This window comes from Fringilla coelebs (genome assembly GCF_963513975.1).
Source record: "Fringilla coelebs genome assembly, chromosome: 12".
Lineage (NCBI taxonomy): Eukaryota > Metazoa > Chordata > Aves > Passeriformes > Fringillidae > Fringilla > Fringilla coelebs.
Genome location: NC_140038.1, coordinates 3,912,814 through 3,940,061, shown reverse-complemented (window position 1 = coordinate 3,940,061; position 27,248 = coordinate 3,912,814). Strand labels below are relative to the sequence as shown.

Genomic DNA, 27,248 nt, shown 5'->3' with positions numbered 1-27,248 from the left:
TACTTCCCTTGTAGGCGGGTGTGGGGTTGTTGAAGAAGGAGATGGTGAAAAATCACCTGGGATGAGTGAGGGGGAGTGGCCTGGTGTCTGCCCTGGCAGCAGAAGGTTCTAGAAGGAGAGCAGACAAATAAACATCTGCACACCATAGCACACATGAAGAGTTGCACTTTATTTCAGGGCATGGTCCCCCGCAGTGGCAGGAATTGGTCGTTACAAACACCAGGTCACAAATGGGCTCACCAAGCAGTGCCATGGCGCAGTGATTGTCACCTGTCCCCAGAGCAGCACCCAGGGGCAGCTGCTGTGCTGTGGGGCAGGTGGGGGTAGGAACTATCCCAAACACAACAGCTACAGCAGCGCTCCCTTCTTGGAATGAACTCTGGCACCGTGGGGGTGGTGATGAGGACAGCCAGACCCTGCGCTGGGTCTCTTGAGCGCTCCAGAAGAGCTGGTACCTCACATCCCAGGTGTGTGAAGCCAAGAAACAGCTGCAGTGAGGGGAAGCACAGCCAAACACCCAAATCTAGCAGGCAGTGAGCACAGCCCCACATTCCCCATACCAGGGGCTGAACCCCCCTGTTGTGCAACACTGTTCGCTTTATTTTTATAGTTCAACGTGGGGAAGCGTTTCAAGGCTGGCAAGAACCAGGGCCTTGGTGCTTCTCAGAGCTCCATCCCTGCAAAAACACCATCACCTGCCCCAACACCTTCCAGGCAGGGCAGCTGCACCCTGGCCTATGCCTGCCCTGCTCCTGCTCCGCGTGTACAAGCTACAGTTCAACAGCCAAACCCAGAAAGGGCAGGAAAAACCTGCAGAAAGCAGAAATTGAAACAGCAAGTCTCCTACTGAGTGTCTTGAGCAAAGAGAGTGAAAGGAAGGGGACTAAAGCTAACACTGACTACAGCAACAACCTTTTCAACCTGCTGCTGCTCCCGGGTGAAGATCCAAGGAAACAGCCAAAGAACCAAAAAAGGCAGAGGGAAACCTTGTGTTTGTGCTGTGAGCACCCAGCACACCGCTGTGCTGTCCCAGTCAGAAGCACAGCCTGGTCGGTGCCACCGCGGCTGGGGCTGAAGCGTGGGGCACATGTGGCCCTGTGTGCCCAGGATGGAGGGCAGAGCCCCCCAGGGCAGCAGCGTCCCAGAGCAGCTGAGGGGAACCAGGGCTGCCCAGCCAGGGCACAGCCCCTGGTCCTGCTGAGGTAGATATGGCAACGTGCAGGGGCCAGACCTCGGGCTGAGCCCGGGGCTCAGCAGCCTCCTGGGCCCTCCACACTCCTGGGCCAGACCCAGTAAGCGCTTCCTTCCGAGCAGGAGGGCTCTTCCTCCTCCTCTGGCAGGCCTGGCCTTGGTTCTAACAGAGGAAAGCAAAGATGAGTGCCTGACTAAAGCCCCAGCTCGGGGCACAAGCGGGTCTGTGGGGCTGGACCCACTCTGGACTGGTCCCTGTGCTTCAGCCTCCCAGCTCCCCTGGACAGAGGCAGCACCCGGAGCTCTCCCCGGTGCCAGAGCAGGGCTGGGCGAGCTGGAGGAGCCTGCAGGAGCCCTGGGGATGGGTGAAAGCACTGTGTCCATTCCCAGCTCCAGCTCCCTGGCTCAGCCCTGGGGGCACACAGAGCCAGCAGGGTGGGTGCCCAAGCTGATTGCCAAAGCCAGCGAGCTGGTGGCTCCTCAGCTCGTCCCTGCACCCAGGCCAACCAAAGGAACACAGGAAGGGATAACTCAACGTCTCTGGCTGCTCACGGGACAGCAGAGCAGATTTCTGATGGGAATCCCACCCAGGGAATCCCACAGCCCTCCAGGAGCACAACAGCTCCCACCACACTCTCTCCTGCCAGCAGACAGGAGGCAAACCCTCCTCAGGCCAAGCCCACCCCATACACAGGCTTTGATTCCAACAGATGAACAGATCCATGAGCTACTTCCCAAACCATACCAAATGTAGCAGGGATGCTGGAAGGACAGGGGAGCTTACCCCAAACCTCACCCGCACCACACAGCACCCAACATTGCCAGAGCAACCCTGCCCTGCCCTGCTCCACTCCCCCAGCCCTAGAGCAGCCACTTGCTGGGCCAGCAGGGAGAAAAAACCAAAGAAAACAACCCCAAACCCCACAAGGATGCTGGAAAAGTTCTTTTCCACAGCAGGCCTGCACCCCACAGAGCTGGGCTTCAGCCACGAAGCGAACAAAGAAAAGCCAACAGTACAGAAGCAGTAAGGCTTAGCTGAGGAAGGACATCAGTGCTCCCAGAGCATGTGGGAGCCTCTGGCTCCTGACACAAGCTCTCCAAACAGGGAAAAGCCCTCTCTGTGAGGGGCTGGACGGGCTGGGAAGGAGAGGGAGCTACAATTGCCTTCCAGAACACAAAACAGGGATGGGGCAGTCAGAACCAACATGGGAACCAAACGAGATTTTCCCTCGACGCAAGGGATTTCTACACAATCAAGGGGTGCTGTTCCCACCAGGATGTCCTTGCTGGGAATAGTCAACCAGAAGGACCCCAAACACATCAAAGCTCCAAACCAGCCTTATTTGTACCATGTGCCAGCCAGGGCTGGCCAGCAGCAGGGGACAGACACCATGGTCCTGCATGCTCCTTCAATCCCATGGCAGGAGAGAATGAAAACAGCTTTGCAGGAACAATTTGCTTCCTCCTCCTCCTCCTTTTTGTTTTTTGTTTGTTGGGGTTTTTTTTCATTTCATTTTACAATTATTCCTTTTTTTTTCTTTTTAAATACACGAAGGCAAACCCTCCAGAACCTCACATCCTTTTCTTTTCTTTTTTTTTTTCCTTTAAGGCGTCACCAGAGTCGACCAGCCGGGATCCAGCGCAGCGCATCTTGGCTTTCACAGAGCTCCTCCTCTCTCCCTTCAGAGCCAGGAGGCTGCACGGGCTCTAAGTGGAGTGCAGGGGGATGACAAATTTACAACCAAAGGGGGAGTGGTAGTTGATGCCCACCTCCTGGAAGACCTTCTGGGGAATGCCAATGTCACAGAGGTAGACGCGGCCGGCGCGCTCGCCCAGCGGCAGCGGCAGCCCCAGGGCCAGCGACCACTTGGCGTCGATGCCCAGCTCCATCTCGCTGATGGGGGGGTCTATGCTCAGCACGGGGGCACGGTTCTGGTTGGCCCAGTCCACCACTGCTTTGTACCAAGGCTGGTCTCTCAGAAAGGCATTCTCGTGACAATCCAGGCAGTTGATCACTAAGTCAACCGGGGTGTCTGGGAGGTCTGCAAGAAACACAGACGCGGCTGAGAACCGGCGGCAGATTTGGGGTTTGGCTTCCACTCTTGCTGCACAGCCTGGCCTCACCTGCTGCTACTGCCATCCTTCCCCCCCTCAGACCCATCCTGAACAGCTCTCCAGCACTCTGGGCACATCCCCAGCCCGGCAGGTACAAAACCTCACCCAGTGAGCAGCTGGTGAGCAGCCCCAGTGCAACTGACTCACAGTGCAGGCAGCCCAGGGGAGCAGCGGCGCTCTCTGCCCATCAGGAAGGATCATTTTCTATGCCACAAGCTGAAAATAAGGCTAGTTCTTGGAACACACCAGCTGTGCTGCACTGCTGCCTGCCCCACTGAGCTGTGGCTCTCAGCTGCTGCATTCCCTCACCTGCTCTGCACCCCCCTCACCTGCTCTGCACCCCCCTCACCTGATGGAACACAAACTCCTCCGTGCAAAACCATGGATTGGAAGGGACCTTAGAGTTCACCTCAGTCCACCCCCTGCCATGGGCAGGGACCTTCCACTATCCCAGGGTGCTTCAAGCCCCCAATCCAGCCTGGCCTCGGGCACTTCCAGGGATCCAGGGGAAGCCACAGCTGCTCTGAAAAATCTGTTCCAAGCTTTTACAATATTTTCACATAGGCAAGTAGCTCTGTCAGCACAGCACAGCCCTAACTCCCAGCTTTGTTTCTCCCCAGAAGTTCAAATGAAGAAGCTTGGAAAACGACTGGTGAAGTGCCAAGCAGCAGCCAGCACTCTCCCAGGAGCTGTTTATTCTAGGGAATACCAAGATGGGAATCCTGACAGCTGCTACAAGTGGCTCAGCAGAGCTGGCTCCTGCTTTGCAGCAGCAGCTGGACACTCATTCCCTCCCAGCTCCAACATGCTGAACAAGGCAGCCCCTCATCCTACCACAACAGCTCCATACAGCAGCTCTTCCTGATCTCTTCCCACCGGAAACATCTGTGGCAGCACAAGTGCTCCTCTGTCGAGGCTCTGAGTGCCTGCTGTCCCTGCAGCCTCTGGGCAGCCACCCAGGCATGGCAGTGCCACTAGATGGTGCCAGGGCAGCGGGCAGGAGCCAGCTCTGCTCCCTGGAGAAGGCAGCCCTGCTCCCCCATGAGAAGCCAGTCCTAGAGGAGCCAGTTCTGCTCCCGCTGGAGAAGCCAGCCCTGGAAAAGGCAGCCCTGCTCCCCATGGAGGAGCCAGCCCTGGAGGAGCCAGCCCTTCTGCCCCTGGAGGAGCCAGCCCTGCTAAACCTGGAAAAGCCAGCCCTGCTAAACCTGGAAAAGCCAGCCTAGAGAAGCCAGCCCTGCTCTCTCTGCAGAAGCCAGCCCTGCTCCCCCCTGCAGAAGCCAGCCCTAGAGAAGCCAGCCGTAGAGAAGCCAGCCCTGGAGAAGCCAGCCCTGGAGAAGCCAGCCCTGCTCTCCCTGCAGAAGCCAGCCCTGGAGAAGCCAGCCCTGCTCTCCCTGCAGAAGCCAGCCCTAGAGAAGCCAGCCCTTCTGCCCCTGGAGGAGCCAGCCCTGGAGGAACCAGCCCTGCTAAACCTGGAGAAACCAGCCTTGGAGAAGCCAGCCCTGCTCTCCCTGCAGAAGCCAGCCCAGGAGAAGCCAGCCCAGGAGAAGCCAGCCCTGCTCCCCCTGGAGAAGCCAGCCCTAGAGAAGCCAGCCCTAGAGAAGCCAGCCCTGCTAAACCTGGAAAAGCCAGCCCTGCTCCCCCTGGGGAAGCCAGCCCTGCTAAACCTGGAAAAGCCAGCCCTAGAGAAGCCAGCCCTGCTCCCCCCCAGGAGGAGCCAGCCCTGCTCAGCCACTGACCTTTGACACTGGACACCTGCTGGCCCTGTGTCTTGCTGAAGAGGTTGAGCTCGTTGGTGATGGACTCCAGCATCTTGACGAAGTTGGGGAGGAAGAGGATGACGTGGACGTCGTGGTTGGAGAGGTGGCGCCCGCAGCTGATGCCCTGCGCCCCCTTCACGTGAGGGCCGCAGAGCAGCGCCACCGTGGGCCGCTGGTGCACGTTCTTGGGGTTCAGTCTGAAACACAGGCAAAAAAAAAAACCAAAAGGGACTGTGAGCAAACCCCAAAGTCTCTTATCTTCCTTCATGAGGAAAAAAAAATTAAAAAAAACCCCACCCAGTAAGATGCAAATTGCCAGGTGTTCTGCAAACCTGCCACCGCTCTCCAGAGCAGCCCACATCCTTTTGTGGTGCTGACGCTGCTCCGCCTGCAGGCTCAGAGAAACTCAGACTTGTCTGGGTGGAAGGGACCCTAAAGGTCATCCATGTGGGCAGGGACACCTTCCACTATCCCAGGCTGCTCCAAGTTCTGCCCAACCTGGCTTTTGACACTTCCAGGGATGGCGCAGCCACAGCTGTGCCATCCTGACAGGGAAGAATTTCTTCCACATATTTAACCTAAATTTCCCCTCTTTAAGTTCTTCTTATAGGCCCCTTCAGATACTTGAAGGTTGCTCCAGCTTTCTTCTCCCCTTCCCTTCAGGACTTCCTGCAGCCACAGCTGAGAGCACAAGGTCCCAAGGATTGCAGAAGGCAGCTAAAAAATTTGAGGTGAGCTTCCCCATCAGAGGAGTCACAATTAAAAAAGAGGAAAAACGATCTCTACTTGCTGAGCTTCATTAATTGCACTGTAAAGTTAATTTGGCCTGGAAGCCATCAGGGCTTGGAGTAGGAATTTCAGCTGCCTGTGTGCCATAACTCAGTGCTCTCCATCAAGTGATCAGGTGCTGGTAAAGCACCCCTGAATAAGTGAGCAGGGGTTGCTAAAGAGCTCCTGAATACACAGATGGAGACTGAAGGGTTACTTTTGTTTCTGAGAGCAAATAATCTGGAGCAGCTATCAACAGCACAAGAACACAGGTGCAGTTCCTGCCCACAGCAACAGCCACAGAAGCAGAGGCAGGGAGCAGAGCTCTTCAGGAGTCAGCAAAAGGCACTGAGTGCACTCCAAAGCTGTGCAAAGAGCAGGATGTGCTCAGGTGAGCTGCAGATGTCTGAAGAGCTGAGTTAGCCTCACAAAAATCCACGCAGCGCTGTTTTCACGGGCTGCCTTCTGCTTTTATTGACACTGTGAAATTGCAATGTGCCAAATCAGCAAGGGGAAGGTTCCTTCCTGTGCAGAAAGGAGCTCATCACACATTCTGCATGGCTCCATCCACCTCAGGCAGCACCTGTGCAAAGCTCAGCTCCCCAGACAACTCCCAGTGAGGGAGAAGGAAAACCTCAGCTGAGCTTTGTCTGTGAGTCAAAAGCCAAAAGTGGCAGCAGGGAGCTGAGAGGACCCTGTCAGCCCTTCCCTCCCCCCAGCTGTACCTGTTGGGCCCCCCCAGGAGGCTCAGGGCCATCTGGCTGGCACACACCCCTGTCATCTCCAGCCTCCTCTCCAGGGTCAGCCCGTGCTTCTCGGCCACTGCCAGCAGCTTCTTGTGCAGCTCGTAGGACACGCTGGGGACCACCAGCCCCGAGTCTGGGGGACAGAAACGGGGGAGGGAGGCACAAATAGGGACAGTCAGACACCTCAAAACAGTGAAAAGGCTCATCCTTAACTGTTAACTGCTCACCCACGCTCCTTTCCAAGCCACCAAATGAATCCAAATATTCTCAGTGAAGCAGAGACAGCTAAACAGAAGTGCTGGCTTAAAATAACACTTCCACAAAAGTTCTGTGGGAAATTTTAGTAACACGAGGGCTGAGAAGGCCTTTGGGACTTACAGATGGAATATTAAGGTTTTTCTTCATGGTCTCCAAGCCAACAGAGCTTTAACCCACCATAAAGTACTCCTGAGCACTGTGAAAATCAGAAGAGCAGCTGTGAAGTGCCAAAAAAAAGCCCGGGTGTTTTATGTTTCCTGACACTGGTCCCCAAAATCCCAAGATCACAGCAAAACAAGCCATCCCACATTTGCTGGGAGGTGTTCCCATGCCAGAAGGACTGCTCCAGACCCAGCAGCTGCATCACAGCTCACAGAGGCAGCAGGGAAATGCTCAAAGGATAAACTGCAGAAAAACAACTCCCAGGTGTTCCCTGGGCTAGCGAGCTGGGAAATGCTCCAGGCTTTGGATCAAGAGAAAAGAAACAAGAGAGGTTTTGTGAAGTGCTGAGGACTGTCCAACCTGGCCTTGGAGATTTCCAGGGGCAGTCACAGCTTCTCTGGACAACCTGAGCCATCTCCTTATGGGATGGCCTCAGAGCTGGAGCACGAGCAGCTCTCAGCTCCATCTTTTCCCAGGAATGGCAGCTGAGTGCAGCAGCCAGCTCCCACTCTGAGACAGGCACAGCAGGTGCACCATGGAGCAAAAAGGCTGAGGATTAAAGCAATGCCTGCTAGAGGAAACATCAGGTCAAAAAGGGTGAGCTCAGTGCCTCCATCAGCATCTCTCCTCCCAGTGCTCAGCAGGCCTGGGTCACCCTCACACTCCCCCTGACCCCTCTGCACTGAGGTGACAGTGGCCCCCTGAGTACTCCTGGTAGCCCAGCAGGGCTGGGGCTGCCTGTGCTGCTGGGAAAGAGCTGTGGGAATGTGACAGGGCTGCTGGAAACAATCTGAGGGGCACAGGCTGTGCTCATGCATCCACAATTCCTCATGGGCTGGGCTCCTCTGCACACAGCAAACACAAGGAGAGCCAGCTCTCACAGCCAAGGGCCAAATGAGCAGGGTGGGTTTGAGCTGTGAGGAATTATTTGTGTTGCTGTGTTCCCCCAGTGTCCTGGGTTGTGAGATGTGGCTGGGGTGTGTATTCAACTGTTAGAGCTGGGGCAGTTCTCTTCTCTTCTTTGGGCAGTTTTAATCTCTCCCACAACCCATCCTCCCTCCAGGAGATCTCTTCTCTTCATGGGCCATTGATTATTAATTATCTTCTGTCCATGGCCAGTGAGTGTCCCTGCAGGGCTGATCAAATTCCATCATCCCATGGGGAGATGCTGTGCCCAGGGCAGGAGCCAAGCATTCCTACCTGGATACAATCTGAGGTTTGGAGCACCCCAGCAGCCTCTGCCCCCTGTATTCCCAGAGGAGCAGCTTTCTCCTGCCCTGCATTCCCAGAGGGAGAGCAGGCCCATCTCCAGCAGCCCTGGAGCTGCAGAGGAAAACTCCCCCCTTGTGCAGGATCCTGCTGCAGCAGAGCCACAGCTGGCACTGCAGGAGGGCTGAGCCCCCCTGGGATGGGGCTGTGCCCCCACCCTGACACACAGGGGGTCAAGCTCCAGTTCTGACCCTGGCAGGGTTGGTTTGTATCACTACACTTTAATTTTTTTTTTTTTCCTTCATAAAGAACTGTTATTCCTATTCCCATATCTTTGCCTGTGAGCCCCTTAATTTCAGAATTACAATAATTCAGAGGGAGGGGGTTTATATTTTCCATTTCAAGGAAGGCTCCTGCCTTCCTTAGCACACACCTGCCTTTTCAAACCAAGACACCCATCACCAAGCACCCAGCAGAAATGGGAGGTTTTGCACACCCTGGGCTGCTGGAACCCTGCATCCTGAGAATTTCAGATTTTCTGTATTGAAAGACACAGATACTCAAGAGAACACTACATTTGACTTGAAGCCATAGACTAAGATTATGAGTGTGTAGTTTAAATAGAAGCATGTAATATCACATAATAAAAAATTAAGAGTTTAAACTTTTAAAATATAGTTCTATATTAGCTTTAATATATAGTAATATATTTTAAAATATATTCATATAAAACTAAGATAGAAGTTTTAAGGCAGTGACTAGTCCTTCTTCCTCACCTTCTTCTTCATGAGTTTAAGTGGTATTGCACAATTAAAAAGTCCACATTACAAGACACAAGTAATTAGTTAAAAGTAAAAATATTTTAAGTGTCATTTCTTAATTAGTTTTTCCTTAGAAGACCTTTAGAGGTAGATTCTGAGCCATTTTTTGACTTGTTAATGAAATGCTGTAGAACTCATCGCTTGCAAAACTGTAATATAGATAAAAATTAATAAACAAAAATGAACCCAACCAAAACAAAACACGCAAAAATATATAACAAAAAACCAAACAGAAACCCCTCCAAAAAAACCTAAAAACAAACACCCCAAAACACAGAAAAAAAAAAAAACACAACAAAAACCAAACAGAAAAACCCCCAAAACAAAACAAAACAAAAACACCCCCAAACTCTGCAAAACAACCCAAACTAACCCAACCATCCAAAAAACACTCCAAAATCCCCCCCAAAAAAACAAAAACAGAAAAAAAACCCACAAAACAAAAAGAAAGTCAGCCTTGGGGTTTCCAGCAGAGGTGAGCCCAGAGGTGTCCCTGCAGGGGACAGCCAAAGCAGCAGAGGGGACACTGCTGAGCCCTCCTGGAGCTCATCCCTGTCCTCAGCAGCCAGCCCTTGCACACAGAGAGGGCTCCATGTGTGCCACATGGAGGTCACCTGGCTGCCAGGCCAGAGCAGCAGGCTGTTATCAGCCATGCCAGAGTGCTGATAAGAGCCCGAGATCTGCAGGAATAGCCCTGGGGCTGTGCCAGCAGCCATGCCCTGCCCTGTGCCCGCAGCGGTCACGGTCACCCATCTGCCCTGTGCCACCCACCTGCTCTGTGCCCACAGAGGTCACAGTCACCCACCTGCCCTGTGCCACCCACCTGCCCCCATCCCCACAGTGGTCACCACCTGCCCCATGGGTCACCCACCTGCCCCCATGCCCACAGTGGTCACGGTCACCCACCTGTCCTGTGCCCACAGTGGTCACAGTCACCCACCTGCCCTGTGCCACCCACCTGCTCTGTGCCCACAGAGGTCAACACCTGCCCCATGGGTCACCCACCTGCCCCATGGGTCCCTCACTTGCCCTGTGCCTGCAGAGGTCACGGTCACCCACCTGCCCTGTGCCCACAATGGTCACGGTCATCCACCTGCCCTGTGCCACCCACATGCCCTGTGCCCACAGCAGTCACCACCTGCCCCGTGGGTGACCCACCTGCCTCTATGCCCACAGTGGTCACAGTCACCCACCTGCCCCATGCCACACCCTGCCCTGTGCCCATAGTGGTCACCCACCTGTCCCATGCCACACCCTGCCCCGTGCCCACAGCGGTCATCACTTGCCCCATGGGTCACCTAATTGCCCTGTGCCTGCAGCGGTCACGGCCACCCATCTGCCCCGTGCCCACAGAGGTCACCTACCTGCCCTGTGCCACCCACCTGCCCCGTGCTCACAGAGGTCACCCACCTGCCCCGTGCCACACAAGCCCCGCTCTGCCACGCCACCAGTCACAGCTCTGCCACTGCTGTTGTTTTCCAAGCTCCAGGGATGATTTGCAATGAGGGACCCAAGGCTGAGGTCTCTCTCTCCCAGCATCATCTGCTGACCCCAAAAGAGGGAGATCCCAAACTCTGGTTTTGCTCCATCTGAAGCACCCACAAATCCCTGGCTTAAATGCTGTACCCAGTGCCTGAAGCAGGACAAACCAGACAATCTCCACTCTGTGTGCACCCATCTCAGCACAGATCCTGTGTCCCCTCCACATCCTTCCCTCAGCCAGCAGCCTCAGGAGAACTGCCTTTACCATGGGCTGGCTGCCAGCAGCGGGTTAATGTGAGGCACTGGTGGAGTGGCATTTAGCACGCCAGCCTGTCCTAATTGTTCCCTCTCAGGAGCAGCTGAAATGCCAGGAGAACTTCCCTTCTCTGCCCTCACGCAAGGTCCAACCAGTCAGACTGGCCCAGGGAGTTAAATAAACTCTGGCAGAGTAAACCCACTAACAATAACACCACTGCCACAAAACTGAAGCTCTGCCAACTTTAATTATGTTTGGGTTGGACAGGGCATCTTTATTGTTTGCTAATGAAGGCAATAAAATAAATTAGCCCAGGCCTTTTAATATTAAATAAATGTATTTTACAGCTGCCTGGGAAAAAAACCAAAACAACTCACAAGGCAGATATAGACTGAATGGTTTTGTGACATGCAGAGTGACACTGGGTGGATAAAAACATCCCAAGCCAGCAGAAGAGGGAGTTAACCTTCCAGAAGTTAAAGAATGATGAGTTTTTCCCCAAACAAGCCCTGTAATGCTGCTGGGATGCCCAAATGCTTCCCAAGCTTGCAGGGGCAGGGAAAAAGGAGAGGGCTGATGCTAGAGGAACTCAGAGGTTGGATCCCATCTTTTCCCTTGGCTATTTCAGCAGCTCTCTAGTTCCAGTTCTCTGCTAAAATAAATCCAGGCAATGGCTCAGGCAGAACTGGACTCAGCACCTCCTGCAAGCTGTCCTGACATCATCATCTCTTTCCTTTGGCAATGAATAATCCCAGGTCCCAATTCCAGGTCCAGAGCCTCACAGTGTGACAGTCTGGAGCTCCTGTCCACACCAGGCACATGAGACATTCCCTGCTGCCTTCTGCTGGTGGTAAAGCTGGAACCACCTCTGCCTGCAGACTCAGCCAAACACACTGACTACCCCTCAAACAACACAACCTCAAGGGCTGCTTTTGTTAATCATCCTTGCTTTTAATTACAGCAAATCCCACCAGAGTTCTGGCTGACCTTCCAGTGTGAGCCTCTCCCAGCATTAGTGCACAATTCCCTCCAGCTGAGCAAAAAAAAAAACCAACAAACTGCCAGAGAGACAAAGGGACTCTGCCCCAGGCCCACTGTTTGTTCCTGAGGCAAAACTGAGGAGAGTGAAAGTTTTCCCTCTCCTCAAAGCAGCCCAGAACACTTCACACATTCAGTATTCACATCCAGCCACGGAGGAGCTGAAAGAGGAGAAAAGTCAGTCAAGGACAGGGCACTCCAGAGGAAAAGGCACACTGTGGGCATCACCCTCAGGGCACACCCAGCCTCTGATCCTGGCACAAAGCTCTGCCTGCTCCTGCACCTCCTCATGGGGAAGGAAAGGCTCCTCTGAAGAACAGACCCTCCTGCAAACTCCTCTGAGCTCCAACACTCCTGCACAATGTTGGCTCTGCTGAAGAGCCTGTTCCCAAAACAGAGAGCTGCTCAAACACAGGAGTTGTAGTGCCAACAGCAGAAACACAGACAGGCCTGAGGCAAACCACATTTAAATTCTCTGGAAGTAGAAAAAGGCAGCTCACACCTTATGCAAGGTTCAGCCTTTCCAAGGAGGCAGTTTTTGCTAAACATTTGCATTTCCCAGTAAATAAAGAGACAGCAGCCAGCCCAAAGCAGTGAAGACTGATGATGTGTTTAGGAGTGGGGAGTCCCAGGGATGGACTTAGCTCAGCCACAATCACCTGGAAAATTCTATCAGCTCCAGGTTTTCACTTTTGCTTGGAACAGATTCCCACCTTCTTCCTTCCCTGCTCACTCCTAAAACACAGGGTTTAGAAGTGTTTTACTTGACAGCCTAGCTCCACAAAACCAGCTCTCAGAAAAGCATCCCAGTGGACTGAAGTGTTTATCCTACACACACAGAGTTCTTTCAGTCAGCAATAAAATCCCAGGCTGGAAGTCCTGCAGGTGAGTCTTTTGGGGAGCTCAAAAGACTGACTCCAAACTGACATCAGCAGTTTGGTTTTACCTCTGTACCATCCTCCATGGCATCAAAAAGCAGGCAGGGATCCAGAGACAGGGATCCCACAGTGCCAAGAGCTGGATATGAACTCCCTGCCAATCTGCAGCATCAGTTTTTGTGCTGTTGCAGCAGACAGAGAATCACTGTCTCAGTCAGAATCACTGTCTCACTGTCTCTATTAACACAATCATCTCTCAGACTGGCCCAGGGTGAAAAAAAAAAACCAGAAATCAGGAGAAAGAACTGCTTTGTCATAACTAGGAAGTGCTTTTTGCAAGGAGAGCCTCCCTTAGGAAACCAGAAAAACTCTGCAGGGAGAATCCTGCCACAGACATATCCAAAACCAAAAAGGCTTTTGGAGCTCTTGGCACTCATTTAATCACAGCAGCTGCACTTTGAGCCACTGAGAGGCAGGCTGCCTGCAGCTCAGCATCCTCCTTCCAGCTGCTAAACAAAGGGATTGGGAGTGCAGCAAACAGGATTTGGTTTCCATCCCTGAATTTACTCACTGCTGCTCAGTGCATGGTGGTTTTCCTCCCAGGAATTCTGCTGCTAGAATCCCCTGTCAGCCATCCTGCTCAGATTGGCTGCCAACAGTGGCTTAGCTTTTGTTTCAGCCTAGACATCCACAGAGGCCCTGTCTCCTCTCAAACAAGCCAGCTGGAAGATGGATTGACAAGTATGAAATTTGAAAAAAAAACCCACACAGGATAGACAGGAAATCACACAGAAAATGAAGAGGTGCTTATTCACACAGCACAGGGGTAATCAGTGTGGCTTCTTCCACAGAGAGATGCTGAAAGCTTGGGGAGATTTAAAAAGCAAGAGGTTAAATTAAGCAGGAAAAAAAAGGCCATTAATCCTGAACTCTCACTGCTGCCTCAGGAAGTCTTAAAATCATGAAAGACAAAGGAGTGGGGGGAAAGTCTCACTGCATGTTTCTTTCACTTTTCCTCCAGGATCCCTACAAACACAACACCGAGCTGCTACACTGTGTTTTCCTCTCACCCCAGAGCAGAATGGGACACTAGGAAGAGGAATGACAGAAATGGAGAACTAGGACATTGTTACACACCAGAAGCATCAAAAAAAAAGAGACTTTTCAAAACTGAAAAGCAGCAAATCATTACAAATCCATCAGCTTCCTCCCCTGAAGCGTTTCACACTCCAGATGGAATTTTCAGGCAGAGGACGAATGACAGCACAAGGAGCTGCTCACACTTCTGCTCAGGCTACCAGAATATCAGTTGGTTTGAGTCCCTGCAACAAGAGCTGACATCTGATTGCATTCTGACGTGGAAAAGAAACACTCCTGGAATGCCAAATTTCCTTCACTCTCACGTTTTACCAGTGCTTAAAATCAAAGGCAAGGAGACTGAAGTTACCTGGAATTTGGACTAAATGTACCATAAATCCTTTTTACATGAACTATATTTCAACCCACATAGAAATGGAGAAATTCCCCAAGGAGTGCCAGAAGCACAGGAAATCTCCTGAAACCGTGAAAGCACAAATGCTGAGCCCACCCCTCTGTCCCTCTCAGAGTCCACATGGGTTCCCCAGGCTACTGCAATCAAAGCAAAGATTCAAACACCTCTTAATCAGTTCCCAACCACCAGCTTTGCTCCCTGCTGGAGCAACACTTACTTTGGTGCCCTCTCAGAAACACTGCAAAGAAAGGTTGTGTGTGGACACACAAATCCAACCTTGCTTGGACCACATCGAGCTGACCCCTAGCAGCAAAAATCCACCGTGTGTGGCCCCAAAAAAGCAGCACTTGGGGTCCTTATCAGGAACATACCCGTGCAGAACTCCTTGTGGGGGTTCTGGGGTACCACAATCCTCCTGTAGACGATGGGCTCTGACTCCAGGATGTTCTCGTCGTGCCGGTAGCGGGCGGGTTTCTCGTTGGGGGTCCCTCGGGAGCGGGTGCCGCTCCTCCTCTCGTAAGTCTCGATCTCTTCGAACACAGCTGCTTTGTCAAAAAGGGCCAGGTTGCCCTCAAAATCGAAATCAGTGTCTGGGATTTCATCAATGTCATCCCCAAAGCATTCGTCATCCTTGCTCTTCATCTGCCCGTTCTTCAGGCCGCTCTTCTTCGGGGTCACCTGGTTGGGGTGGCGGCTGCTGGATGACCCTAAGCCAAAAGAAAAGCAAGGTGGGAGTGTGTCCTGAAATGGAAAAAGGCATTTTGAGGCAGAGGGGAGCTCCTGCTCACAGTCCCCTCACTCAAGGGGTACTCACCACAGAGCTCAGCCCTGGAGCTGGCATTACTCAGGGAGCAGGAAATAGAACATCAAATAGAAACCAGAACACCAATAGAAAATAGAGTATCAGCAAAGAGACTTTCAGGGACTTCCCTCCAGCAGCCAGGTTACAAAAACAGGCTTGCCCAGAGTAGCTAAAGAAGTGTTTCTCCAGGTTTTATTTAATCCCACATCAGTGGCAAGGTAATCAGCTGTGACACAGGAGTTTTCCCATGTTCAGGCAGGTGCGTGACCCAAACCCTTCTCTGGAATTCCCCCAGATTTCAGAAACTACTGTAGGTGTTTCCTTCCCTGTTAGTGATCTTTAAGGGAGAACTTCAAACCCTGAACAGAAAGGATCTCTTTTTGCTCAACCATGATGTAATTTCTGTGATGTGATATGATACACAGACCATTGCCTCATTCCTGTTTCACTCTCCTCCTTACCCATTACCTTGTATTCTGGAATACACTTCTTTCCAACCACAAGTCATCAGGAAAGCCCAAATTCTCTGGAGTGAGACTGATGAAAGTCTCCTCCTTAGGGCTGGAGATGAAAAACTGATGCAAATATACATTTATGAGCTCAACACATCCTTTACTTGCTCATTTTCTCCTTTGTCCTTCAGGTCCAGACAATATTATTCTGTTTGTCCTTGCCAGTGTCACATTTGCAATTACTAGAAAATATTTCAGGCCAATTCCTGCAGTTACAGGAATCACTGACAGTGTCCAACAGATGGAGTAAGTCATCAAGCCAGAGCTCTTGCTCTACTAAACCATTTCCTGTTGTTTAAGATAATCCCATTTGTGAGGGATTTATACAAATGAGTCGGAGAGAATCAGTTTCATAACACAAAGAATTCCAAGGCATCCAAGGAGACTTGCAAACATCCCAAAAGATTTGCAGCAGGCACAAACTCCACCAGCACCCTTCCTGTCCCCTTACAAGTCCAGTTGCAGCATGTCTAACTCCAGTCATGCTGAAATGGGATTTGCTCAGGATGTGTACCTGGTTTATTTCCAGTCACAGATGCATTGCCTCACAGCAAGGATTTATTTCAGACAGTGTGGGGCTTGGTTTTTCTCGAGAACTGGTTAATAACTAACCTGAAAGCTTTCCCAGTCCCCACAGCAAGATTTTAAATCTGCCAGGCCTTGCAGAATAACCATTCCCCATTAAGAAAAAAACCACAAACACCCTTCTCAAATGATAATGCACCTTTTGTCTTAGAAGGACAGACAGCAGAATTCCAGCACTGTGGTGAAAAAACAGGATTTAGGAGAGAGGAAAGGAGAATTTCAGTAAGCACACTGCAACCACTCATTTATATGCAGGGTTTTGAAAGCTTTTTGTACCAGTTTCCATTCTGTCCCAGATAAACAGCTCCCAAACCAGAGGTGACACAAAGCTGGACAGGATTTGGTGTGGAACTGAACTGCCACTGCTGGAATCACAGCCACAGCTGCTGCTCTGAAGGAGGAAGATGAGGAATGCAAACACAACAGGCTCAAGCTCTCCCAGCATTCAGGAACTGCAGCTCAAGCAGAAGCCAAGGGACTCTCAGGGTTCAGGTGGACAGGCTGGAGGCAAAGGCAAAGCCAGCCTGCTCCTCGTGTCAGTGGCAAGAGTTTGGCCAGCTCAGGCTGCTCCTGTCACACTCCTCTGCAAACAGCTCCACACTCCCCTCAGCTGCCCCAAAACTCAAGAGTGGGACAGGAGCAGCTGATGTGAGCATGGAATGCTGATGGAATAAAGCTGGAGAACAATGGCTGCAAAGCTCCCTGCAGCCACAAAGAATGGGAGCCACGAGCCCACCTCATCAAAAGGTGGTGGGCAGCTCCCTGAGCCATCCTGAGCTCTGCAGTGCTGCTGACCCACCCAGCTCTGCCCTGGCTGCCCCCTGACAAGGCACACAGAACGTGGCACAGGCCTTCAAGGAGCTGGGAGAAAAGTTAGGAGCTGTTCCTCTTCAAGCAACGCCTTCTAGGCAGGAAAAAATGACAGCTGGTTCTGCTCAGGGAAAAGAAAAGAGGTAAAAAAAGGGCAAGGGGAGAAAGCAAAGTCAGGCTGCAGAAAGGCAGATCTCCTATTCCAGCTGCTTCTGGATCACAGCTTCCAGTGCTGTTCCCTGCATGAGGAGAGCTCCACTCCAAGCTGGCACACAGAAAAGCACCTCCCTCACAAGATAAACAATCCTTCCCGGGCTTTTTTTGTTTCTGAGGAATAACAACCCTTTCATGTACAGCACACAAGCAAACAAAGTCTCCAGCAAGCTGGCTGCCTTCCTGAGAGATCCCTGTGGGAGGCTTTGCTGCCAGCCCTGGCACCACGAGCCCAGTGCCAGCACGGCAGCAGAGCCATTGTTGGGAAACCTGCCCTGGTGTTTGGTGTTTATTGATTCCTGTCACACCAGGGCTCCAAAAGGGAATTCTGGCCCTCACTTGGCACGCTAGAGGCCAACAAGAGGTCAACTTTCAGCTGGAGGACCCAAGCTCTGGATGACATCTCAGCCCATTCTTCCCTACAAAGCCAGGCCCAATACCATCCCCCTCCCCAAACTTAAATACTTCTCACCCCACTCTCCAAATGCACATTTTACAGGGTAAGACATCCCTTCTGTACCTCCTGTATTCCAAAATGAACCCAAGCTAACACTCCACACCTAGAACCTCACTCAACCTGCCTCAAAGTCTCTAAAAAACACCTGTTGTGCTCAGTGAACCTAACATGAGTTGTTTATGGGGTGAAGCACTCTATTCTCACCCCAAATCTAGCAGACATCCTGGAAGGGGTAAAAATATCCTACCTGGTGGTGGGGGGAGAAATTCCCCAAAGGGGAATTCTGGCCCTCACTTGGCACGCTAGAGGCCAACAAGAGGTCAACTTTCAGCTGCAGGACCCAAGCTCTGGATGACATCTCAGCCTATTCTTCCCTACAAAGCCAGGCCAAATACCATCCCCCTCCCCAAATTTAAATACTTCTCACCCCACTCTCCAAATGCACATTTTACAGGGTAAGACATCCCTTCTGTACCTCCTGTATTCCAAAATGAACCCAAGCCAACACTCCACACCTAGAACCTCACTCAACCTGCCTCAAAGTCCGTAAAAATCACCTGTTGTGCTCAGCAAACCTAACATGAGTTCTTTGAGAGCTGAAGCTCTGCTCACCCCAAACCTACCAGACATCCTGGAAGGGGTAAAAATATCCTAGCTGGTGGTGGGGAGGAGAGAAATTCTCCAAAGGGGAATTCTGGCCCTCACTTGGCATGCTAGAGGCCAACATTCAGCTGCAGGGCCCAAGCTCTGGATGACATTTCAGCCCATTCTTCCCTGCACTCCTGCACAAAGCCAGGCCCAGTTCCATCCCCCTCCCCAGACTCACACATCACTCACCCCACTCTCCAAATGCACATTTCACAGGGTAAGACATCCCTTCTGTACCTCCTGTATTCCAAAATGAACCCAAGCCAACACCTAGGACCTCGCTCAACCTGCCTCAAAGTCTGTAAAAATCACCTGTTGTGCTCAGCAAACCTAACATGAGTTCTTTGTGAGCTGAAGCTCTGCTCACCCCAAACCTAGCAGACATCCTGGAAGGGGTAAAAATATTTTAGTTGTTGGTGAAGGAGAAAGACTTCCAGCCTTACACCTGTTTCACTGGCCTGGCCCACCTTGGTTTGTTTCTTTTGCAAGAAAATGAAATCATGGAATTACTCTGGATGCATACCAAGGCTTCAACAATTAAGTCATGGAAATATGCTGGATGTACATTGAAATTTCAGGAATTGGATTATGAGGGTCTGGAAAGGAAGATAGCTCTGGGGGCTTTGAGGAAAAAAGTGAACAAAGCCAGTTTTGACCCAGTTTTGAAGATTTTATCAAGAGAAATAAAAATAAGGGATGTGTGACTTTGGGATGCTCTGATTTTACATCACCCTCATTAATTTATATTTTTAACAACACAGCCAAAACCCATTTGTAATTATGTATGGGGTGATGTTGCAATAGGTTATGGGTACAGAAGACTTAAATAGAAAAGCTTGGGGAGATTTCAAAAGCAAGTGGTTAAATTAAGCAGGAAAAAAAAAAGCCATTAATCCTTAACTCTCACTGCTGCCTCAGGAAGTCTTAAAATCATGAAAGACAAAACAGTGGGGGAAAGTCTCACTGCATGTGTCTTTCACTTTTCCTCCAGGATCCCTGCAAACACAAGACTGAGCTGCTACAACCCACTGTGTTTTCCTCCCACTCGAGGATCACATTGCAGTTTGTAGCAGCTCCTTTCAGAGGAAAAGGCTGGGAGCTTGGCAATCTTCAAAGAGGAAAGATAGCAAAATGAGCAAATCTTTGGAACTGGCATTAGACATTTTCTACACAGAATCACTAAGATGGAAGAGACCTTAAAGATATTTGAGTCCAAACCATGCCCTAACACCACCTCAAGGAGACCACAGCACTGAATGTCACATCCAATCTTTTTTTAAACACATGCAGGGATGGTGACTCCACCACCTCCTCAGGAAGACAAATCCAGTACTTTATCCCTCTTTCAGTAAAAACCTTTTCCTAACATCCAACCTAGATCTGAGACTGTGTCCTCTCAATCTGTCAGGAACAAGAGACCAATCCTGTCCTGGACTGTCAAGCAAATTGTATTCTATTTGCCATGTGGATGGCAGCTCTCTTCTGTTCAGTGGGCAGTTTTCCTTATTTCTTCCACACTCACTCCTCCCTCTAGGCAGACACCTGCTGATAAGAGGCCATTGAATGTCACTGCATGGCTGATAAGAGCTACAGCATCCCACTGGGAGATGTGAGCCCAGAGGGAGGAGCCAAACATTCCTACCCAGATATAATCTGAGATTCTGGAATAACTGCATGACTTTCTCCACTGGATTTCCCAGAGGAACAGCAGCTGCCTCTTCCACTGCACTTTCAGAGGAGGACTGCACCCTTGTACAGGATCCCTGCTCCAGCAGAACCACCCCTGCAGCCACAATTCCAATGGCACTGCTGCCAGCACCCTGACCCACAGGGTGTCAGGCTGTGTTCTGACTCTGTCAGTGTTGTTTTAGTTTACTGCATTGTTTATCTTTTTATTTTCTTCCCTAGTAAAGAACTGTTATTCCTCCCATATTTTCTGCATGAGAGCCCCTTAATTTAAATTTTATAGCAATTTGGAGGGAGGAGGTTTACATTTTCCATTTCAGGGGAAGCTCCTGCCTCCTTTAGCAGACGCCTGTCTTTCCAAACCAAGACAACCCTCACCTGACTACTCAGGTGGGGTCAGAAATATACTCCATTTCCAAATAACCCACAGGTGTGCCAGGGGAAGTTCCCAGGAAACTGTGGTGGCCAAGGGAAGGTGCTGGAGCAGGAGAGCCCCACACTCACAGGAGTTGTGCCTCCTCCGGAAGCCTTTGGACTGGCTCAGCGTTTCCATGTGTCGATCCATGTAGCTCTTGGAGCACTGCTGCTGTGGGGAGATGACAATGTCCTGGCTCTTCATGTCTGTCCTCCTGGGGATGTTCTGTGGGGCACTGCTGGACATGGGCTTCTTCAGCACCTTGCCAGTGCCATTCTGGCTGGGCCCCACCTGGCAGCCCACCCCTGGCGCGGCCGTGTCCATGTGCTGCGAGTCCCCGCATTGCCTGCTGTCCCCTGGGCCTGGGATCTCCAGGATCTTCAGCTCAGTGATGTCACCTGCCCTAAAAACAGCACCACAACAGCAGGGATTTAGCACAAACCCTGGCAGGAAAAAAAAACAAACCTCCTGAGGAAAAACATCCTCGTCCAATGGGATTGTTCTGATGCCATCATCGATAGGAACAAGGGAGTAAAAGGGTTTTAATGCTCAAACATAGATATCAAAATGTTCCAAAAAATCAAAATAACCACTTCAGTATGCCTGCACTGCACCTGGATTTTGTTTGAAACAGGAATCAGTCAAGCAAAAAATGGAAGCAACTGGCCCAGAGCTTTGCAGAAATCTGCATTAATTTAACAGTTCCCAGCTAATTAATTGCTCTCAGCCCTGAGGCTACTATTATTTTTAATCAATTTCTGCAGAAAGCTACCCTCAGATCAGAGCACTTCATGCTCAGACAAGGAGGATACTTCCCATTTCCAAAGGAAAAAAAAAGCTAAAGAAAACTAATCTAGCACTGGGCACCAGCCAAAATGAAACAAAGGAGTGATTATAAATCCCTCCATTTGCACTGACTGCAAGAAATAAGTCAGGAATGAGGCTCTTCCAGCTTTAACTCAGCATTTGTCCAAGCGGGATGGGAGAGCAGGGAGACTCCACACATCCCCTGCTGCCTTCCCCCAGTGCCCCTCTTCAAAATCCAAGGGAAAAAAATAAATTCAGAGTTTAAAAAAATAAAAAAGTCCAGAGAATTGACATTGTGGAGTCAGTGTTGTTGAAAAGGAGTGAGTCAGAGCCTCAAGTCCAACACTGCAGGGAACAGAAAATGGGCACTGAGGGGTGACTCCTATTGGTATCTTAAAGCACAGTGGTAGCAGCAACTGGTGGGAAAGAACTGCTGAGGGCAAAGCACCTCAGCCCCATCTGAATAAAAATTAAAATAACAAAAATATAAACATATAAATTAATAAAAATTATAAATAAATATATATATTCATTATATAAGTAGATATAATAAATATATATTATATATTTTATATATTCTATAGTCCTATATATTATAGGTTTATATATATTATAGATTGATATATTATATATTAATTTTAGAATCACATTTTATAAAATATAGAAATGAAATTATAAATAAAGATTATATATTTATTACACACGTACATAATAAAAATATATTATTTAGATATATTATATATATTTTATAGATTATAGATCCCATATATTAATTATTTTTAAATTGTATTATGGATTATATATAATATAGATATATTTATTTTATTATAAAATTGTATATGGATTATATATAGGAATAAAATATAAATAAAATATTTATATTTTATTATAATGTATGTTATACTCATATAACATACATTTATATATTTAATTATTAATTTATATATTTAATTATTAATTATACATTTAATTATTTTAAAATTACATTATATATAAATAAAATTATAAATTGATCATTCCTTCCTGCCACGGGACACCCCACATACAATACTCTATTACTGCATTGTTATTTCATTTTTCTCTTTCTTCCCTAGTACAGAACTGCTATTCCTACCCCCATTTGCCTGAGAGCCCCTTCATTTCACAATGCTAACAATTCAGAGGGAGAAGCTTTCCATTTTCCATTCCAGGGGAGGCTCTTGCCCTCCTTAGCAGACTTTTCCCACCAAGAGCCGCGCAGGGGGCCAGGCAGGCACTCACCTGAAGGTGACCTCTGGCACGAGGCATTTGACGCCGTTGTGGAAGGGCCGTGTGAGGGAGATGGTCTGGCTGACCTGATCCACAGCAGACACCCTGCCCTGGTACACCCCCAGGCTCTCCCCACAGTTGATGGACACGATGCTGCCCAGCCAGTCTGTGGCCATGGCTGTGGCACTCAGCTGCTGCAACGAGATGAGCAAAGGCACGACCTCAATCAGCATCCACAGCCCTGGAGCCCTCCCAGCTCTGCTGGCTCCTCTCTCCTTGGTGGGGAGGAAATGACAGCCCAACCATCCCAGGCACAGCCTAAACCTCTGGATAGCAAAAAATAATTTACAATAAAATATAAACATATATCCTGGGGCTTTGCCTTCCCCACTGTACGGCAGATCTTTGTTTGACCGGGTGAATTCAAAATCCAAAAGGAATATTCAGTGTTTTGTCCTGCCTGTGGATATTCTCCTGTTGCCCTTTCCCAAGCTGGAAATGAAACTCCAGATAACTTTAGTAAGGTGGTGATATAAGAAATATGTTCACAGAAGTCCCTGAAGGCCTTCAAATAAAGATCTGCAGATCTTTGTTTGACTGGGTGAATTCAAGATCCAAAAGGAATATTCAGCGTCGTGCTCTGCCTGTGGATATTCTCCTGTTGCCTTGTTCCAAGCTAGAAATGAAACTCCAGATAATTTCAGTAAGGTGGTGATATGAGAAAGTTGTCCACAAAAACCCCTGAAGGCCTTCAAATAAAGATCTGCAGATCTTTGTTTGACTGGGTGAATTCAAGATCCAAAAGGAATATTCAGTGTTTTGTCCTGCCTGTGCATATTCTCCTGTTGCCCTTTCCCAAGCTGGAAATGAAACTCAAGATAATTTTAGTAAGGTGGTGATATAAGAAAGTTGTCCACAAAAGCCCCTGAAGGCCTTCAAATAAAGATCTGCAGATCTTTGTTTGACTGGGTGAATTCAAGATCCAAAAGGAATACTCAGTGTTTTGTCCTGCCTGTGCATATTCTCCTTTTTTTTTTTTTTTTTTGGTGGATATTGCCTTTTCCCAAGCTGGAAATGAAACTCAAGATAACTTTAGTAAGGTGGTGATATTAGAAAGATGACCACAAAAGCCCCTGAAGGCCTAAAAATAAAGATCTGCTCTATGAGAAAGTTGTCCACTAAAGCCTCTGAAGACCTTCAAATAAAGATCTGCAGATCTCTGTTAGACTGTCTGAATTCAAAACCCAAAAGGAATATTCAGTGTTCTGTCCTGCCTGTAGATACCCTCCTGTTGCCTTTTCCCCAGCCTAGAAATTGAACTCGAGATAATTTTAGTAAGCAGGTGATATAAGATGCTCACCAAAGCCCCTGAAGGCCTTCAAATAAGGATCTGCAGATCTGTGTTTGACTGAGTGAATTCAAAATCCAAAAAGAAATTTTCAGAGTTTTGTCCTGCCTGTGGATATTCTCTTCCCAAGCTGGAAATGAAACTCAAGATAATTTTAGTAAGCAAGTGATATAAGATGTTCATGAAAGTACTTGAAGACCTTCAACTCAAGATCTGCAGATCTTTGTCTGACCAGCTGAATTCAAGATCCAAAAGGAATATTCAGTGTTTTGTCCTCCTGTGGATATTCTCCTGTTGCCTTTTCCCCAGCCTGGAAATGAAACTTGAGATAATTTTAGCAAGGAGGTGATATAAAAAAGATGTTCACAAAAGCCCCTGAAGGCCTTCAAATAAAGATCTGCTCTTATATCACCTCCTAACTAAAATTATCTCAAGTTTCATTTCCAGGCTGGAGAAAAGGCAAAACTCCCTGTGATTTCAAACTGGGAATTTCTCTTTGCTTCCCTCATTTCATTGCCAGCCTGGGGAAAAGGCAACACTCTCTGTGATTTCAAACTGGGAATTTCTCTTTGCTTCCCTGTTTTTGGCAGATGGACACTGGGGCAGAACAGCTCCTGTGGATACTCAGGATTGATCTCTGCACGTGCAAATGAAAACTAAAATCTTTCAGGGAACAGAGATACAGAGCAGGAGGGGAACCCCAACCAACAGAGAAACACAAAAGAGGGGGAAAAAATCCCCAAAAATTGGGATGCAGGACAAAAGCAGCAAAGGCAGCCTCAGCATCACTGCCACAATTAGATCAATGAATTAAAAAATGGTTGCTCTCCTTCCTAGCACTTCAGTTCTGTCAGAAGCAGGGAGGAAAAACTCCAATTTGTTTAGACAGATGTTTCCAACACTGCTGGAAGCAGTTAAAAAGCTCCTTTGATCCCAGATTTCCCAGTGACAGGCTCACAAGCATCACGGAGAACAAGAGACATGACAAGCTCCTAAATGTATAGATTTGCCTTTCATGCTGCAATCAAAGAGGGAGAATGTTTGATATTTACTGTGAGCAGCACAAAGAAACACGGCAGACAGCCCAGGGAGATCAATTTCCATGTAAAAATCACTTTGCTGGAAGAGGCAGCTGGATTCTCTGCAAGCTGAGCCTCATGGAAAAAGGGAAAAAAAAAAACTCTGGATGAGGAAAAAAAAATTCTCACTTCCCTCAAGTTTCACAGGCTGAAAACAGGGGATGCTTCAAAGGGAAGAAAACATTAAATTTGGTCACAAAGCCATGAATTAATTCCTCAGGAGCAGGCTCCTCTCCTTCCTGTGGCTGTGTGTTGATATTAAGCCACGATGAGAATGTCTGCATTCCAAGGAGATGGCTGATAAAAAGCACTCTCAAAACACAGATAACACATCCCTGGGCATCCACAGGAAACTTAAAACTTTATTCCACTTCCTGTTTTCTTTTTAATCTCCCTTAGGAAGTATGGGAAGGAGCTCAGCACACATCATCACCTTACAGGGATCCTTTGGAAAAACAAAAAAACCTTCTTTTAGCAAAAAAACACCCAACAATAAATCCATGTTTGAGTGCAAATATAAATTAAACTGTCCTGGGGTTGGATTGGGGGGATGGCTGTAGGAAAACACAGGGGATCCCAGGAAAAACAGAGGGATCCTAAATCTTATCAATATTGTAAACAAGTGGAACAAGCACAGGTAAACTCAGCCAGACTCACAGGTAATCACAGGGGCCCCACAAGGTGAAAAGGGGAACCCCCAAGGTGAAAAGGGGGATCCCCCCATGGATAAACACAGGAAACACCCCATGGATAAACACAGGGAAGCCCTCCATGGATAAATACAGGGATCCCCTCCATGGATAAATACAGGGAACCCCCAAAGATAAACACAGGGAACCCCTCCATGGATAAACACAGGGAACCCCCAAAAATAAACACAGGAAACCCACCATGGATAAATATGGGGAACCCCCAGAAATAAACACAGGGAACCCCTCCATGGATAAACACAGGGAACCCCCAAAAATAAACACAAGGAACCCCCAAAGATAAACACAGGGAACCCCTCCATGGATAAATACAGGGAACCCTTCCATGGATAAACACGGGGAACCCCCAAAAATAAACACAGGGAACCCCCAAAAATAAACACAGGGAACCCCTCCATGGATAAACACAGGGAACCCCCAAAAATAAACACAAGGAACCCCCAGAAATAAACACAGGGATACTCTCAAAAATAAACACAGAGTCCTCCCATGGATAAACACAGGGAACCCCCAAAAATAAATACAGGGAACCCCTCAGGGATAAACACAGAGTCCTCCCATGGATAAACACGGGGGAACCCCCCAAAAATAAACACAAATATACCTCAGGGATAAACACCAGGAATCCCCAAAAATAAACACAGACTCCTCTCATGGATAAATACAGGGAACCCCTCATGGATAAACACGGGGGAACTCCCCCAAAAATAAATACAGGGATTTCCAAGGATAAACACAGAGAATCCCTCAGGGATAAACACAGGGACCCCCCCCCCCCCCCCCTTCCCCCATGGATAAACACGGGGGGAACAAACACAGGAAGGCCCCAAAAATAAACACCGGGAACCTCATGGACAAACACAGGAAACTCCCTCATGGATAAACACGGGGAAACCCCCCAAAAAATAAATACAGGGATTTCCAAGGATAAACCCCCCCCAAAAAAGGAAACACAAGACCCCCTCCCCCCAAAGCAAACAGAGCCCCCACACAGACAAACACAGGGCATCCCCACAGGTACACATCGGGCCCCTATAGGCAAACACAGGGAGCCTCATATATAAACAGGGTGCCCCCACAGGCGAAGATGGCCCCCCATATGTAAACACGGCCCCCCCATAAGTAAACACAGCCACCCGGAGGCGAGCACGGCACTCAAACACAGGTTAAGCCCTTGTTAAGCACAGCCTCCCCACAGGCCTCCCGCTCCGTGCCTCCCCCGGCCCCACCTCCCCACCGCGGCCCGCTCAGGCCGGGCAGGGCCTGGCGCCGCCACCGCGCCTCACGGCGGTCCAGCAGAGCCCCAGCCCCTCGGGAAGGCACCACGGCAGGGCAGCCCGCTCCCTCCGAAGCGCCGCGCCGGGCCGTGCCCCTCACCCGCCGCCGCCGCCGCCGCTCCCGCCTCACCGCGGCCCCTCCGCCTCACAGACGCTCGGCGTGACGCCACTTCCGGCCACGCCCCCGCGCGGCGCTCCGGCCGCCGGCGGGACCATAGAGACGGCGTGGGAGCGGCGCTGTGCGCATGCGCGGTGCCCGCGTCGGGAGCTCTCTGTCGCGCACCTGTGTCACACGCGTGTCACCTCTGTCCCTGCATCCCTTCCACACCTCCATCACACCACCCCTTCATGAAATCTGCCCCTCCATCCTCTCCACCACACCATCATCTCCATCCCACCATCCCTTCCATCATCTCCATCCCTTCCACCCTCTCCATCCCTTCCATCATCTCCATCACACCATTCCTTCATGAAATCG

General features: G+C 49.7%; 1 protein-coding gene across 2 annotated transcripts; it reads right to left on the bottom strand.

Moving 5' to 3' along the window:
• Positions 1–180: 180 nt before the first annotated feature.
• EDC3 (enhancer of mRNA decapping 3) lies at positions 181–26,931 on the bottom strand. Of its 2 annotated transcripts, none has more exons than XM_084213621.1 (7): positions 26,871–26,931; positions 22,369–22,550; positions 20,391–20,704; positions 14,545–14,880; positions 6,557–6,710; positions 5,043–5,260; positions 181–3,233 (listed from the first exon to the last, which is right to left on the bottom strand). In XM_084213621.1, exons 2-7 carry the CDS (start codon positions 22,530–22,532, stop codon positions 2,899–2,901), a joined length of 1,521 nt encoding a protein of 506 aa, XP_084069747.1. In that variant the 5' UTR covers positions 22,533–22,550; positions 26,871–26,931; the 3' UTR covers positions 181–2,898. The 2 variants fall into 2 exon arrangements, with proteins under 2 accessions (XP_084069747.1, XP_084069748.1); XM_084213622.1 differs by having other exon boundaries at positions 22,369–22,547; positions 26,871–26,915.
• Positions 26,932–27,248: the final 317 nt, after the last annotated feature.

Excerpts from the sequence above, each read along its gene's own strand:
- EDC3 (XM_084213621.1), bottom strand. The coding sequence starts at position 22,532 with ATGGCCACAGACTGGCTGGGCAGCATCGTGTCCATCAACTGTGGGGAG. Across the intron at positions 14,881-20,390 it reads CCGGAGGAGGCACAACTCCT|GGTCATCCAGCAGCCGCCAC; the intron begins GTGAGTGTGGGG and ends CTTTTGGCTTAG. Across the intron at positions 6,711-14,544 it reads CCACAAGGAGTTCTGCACGG|ACTCGGGGCTGGTGGTCCCC; the intron begins GTATGTTCCTGA and ends TCTGTCCCCCAG.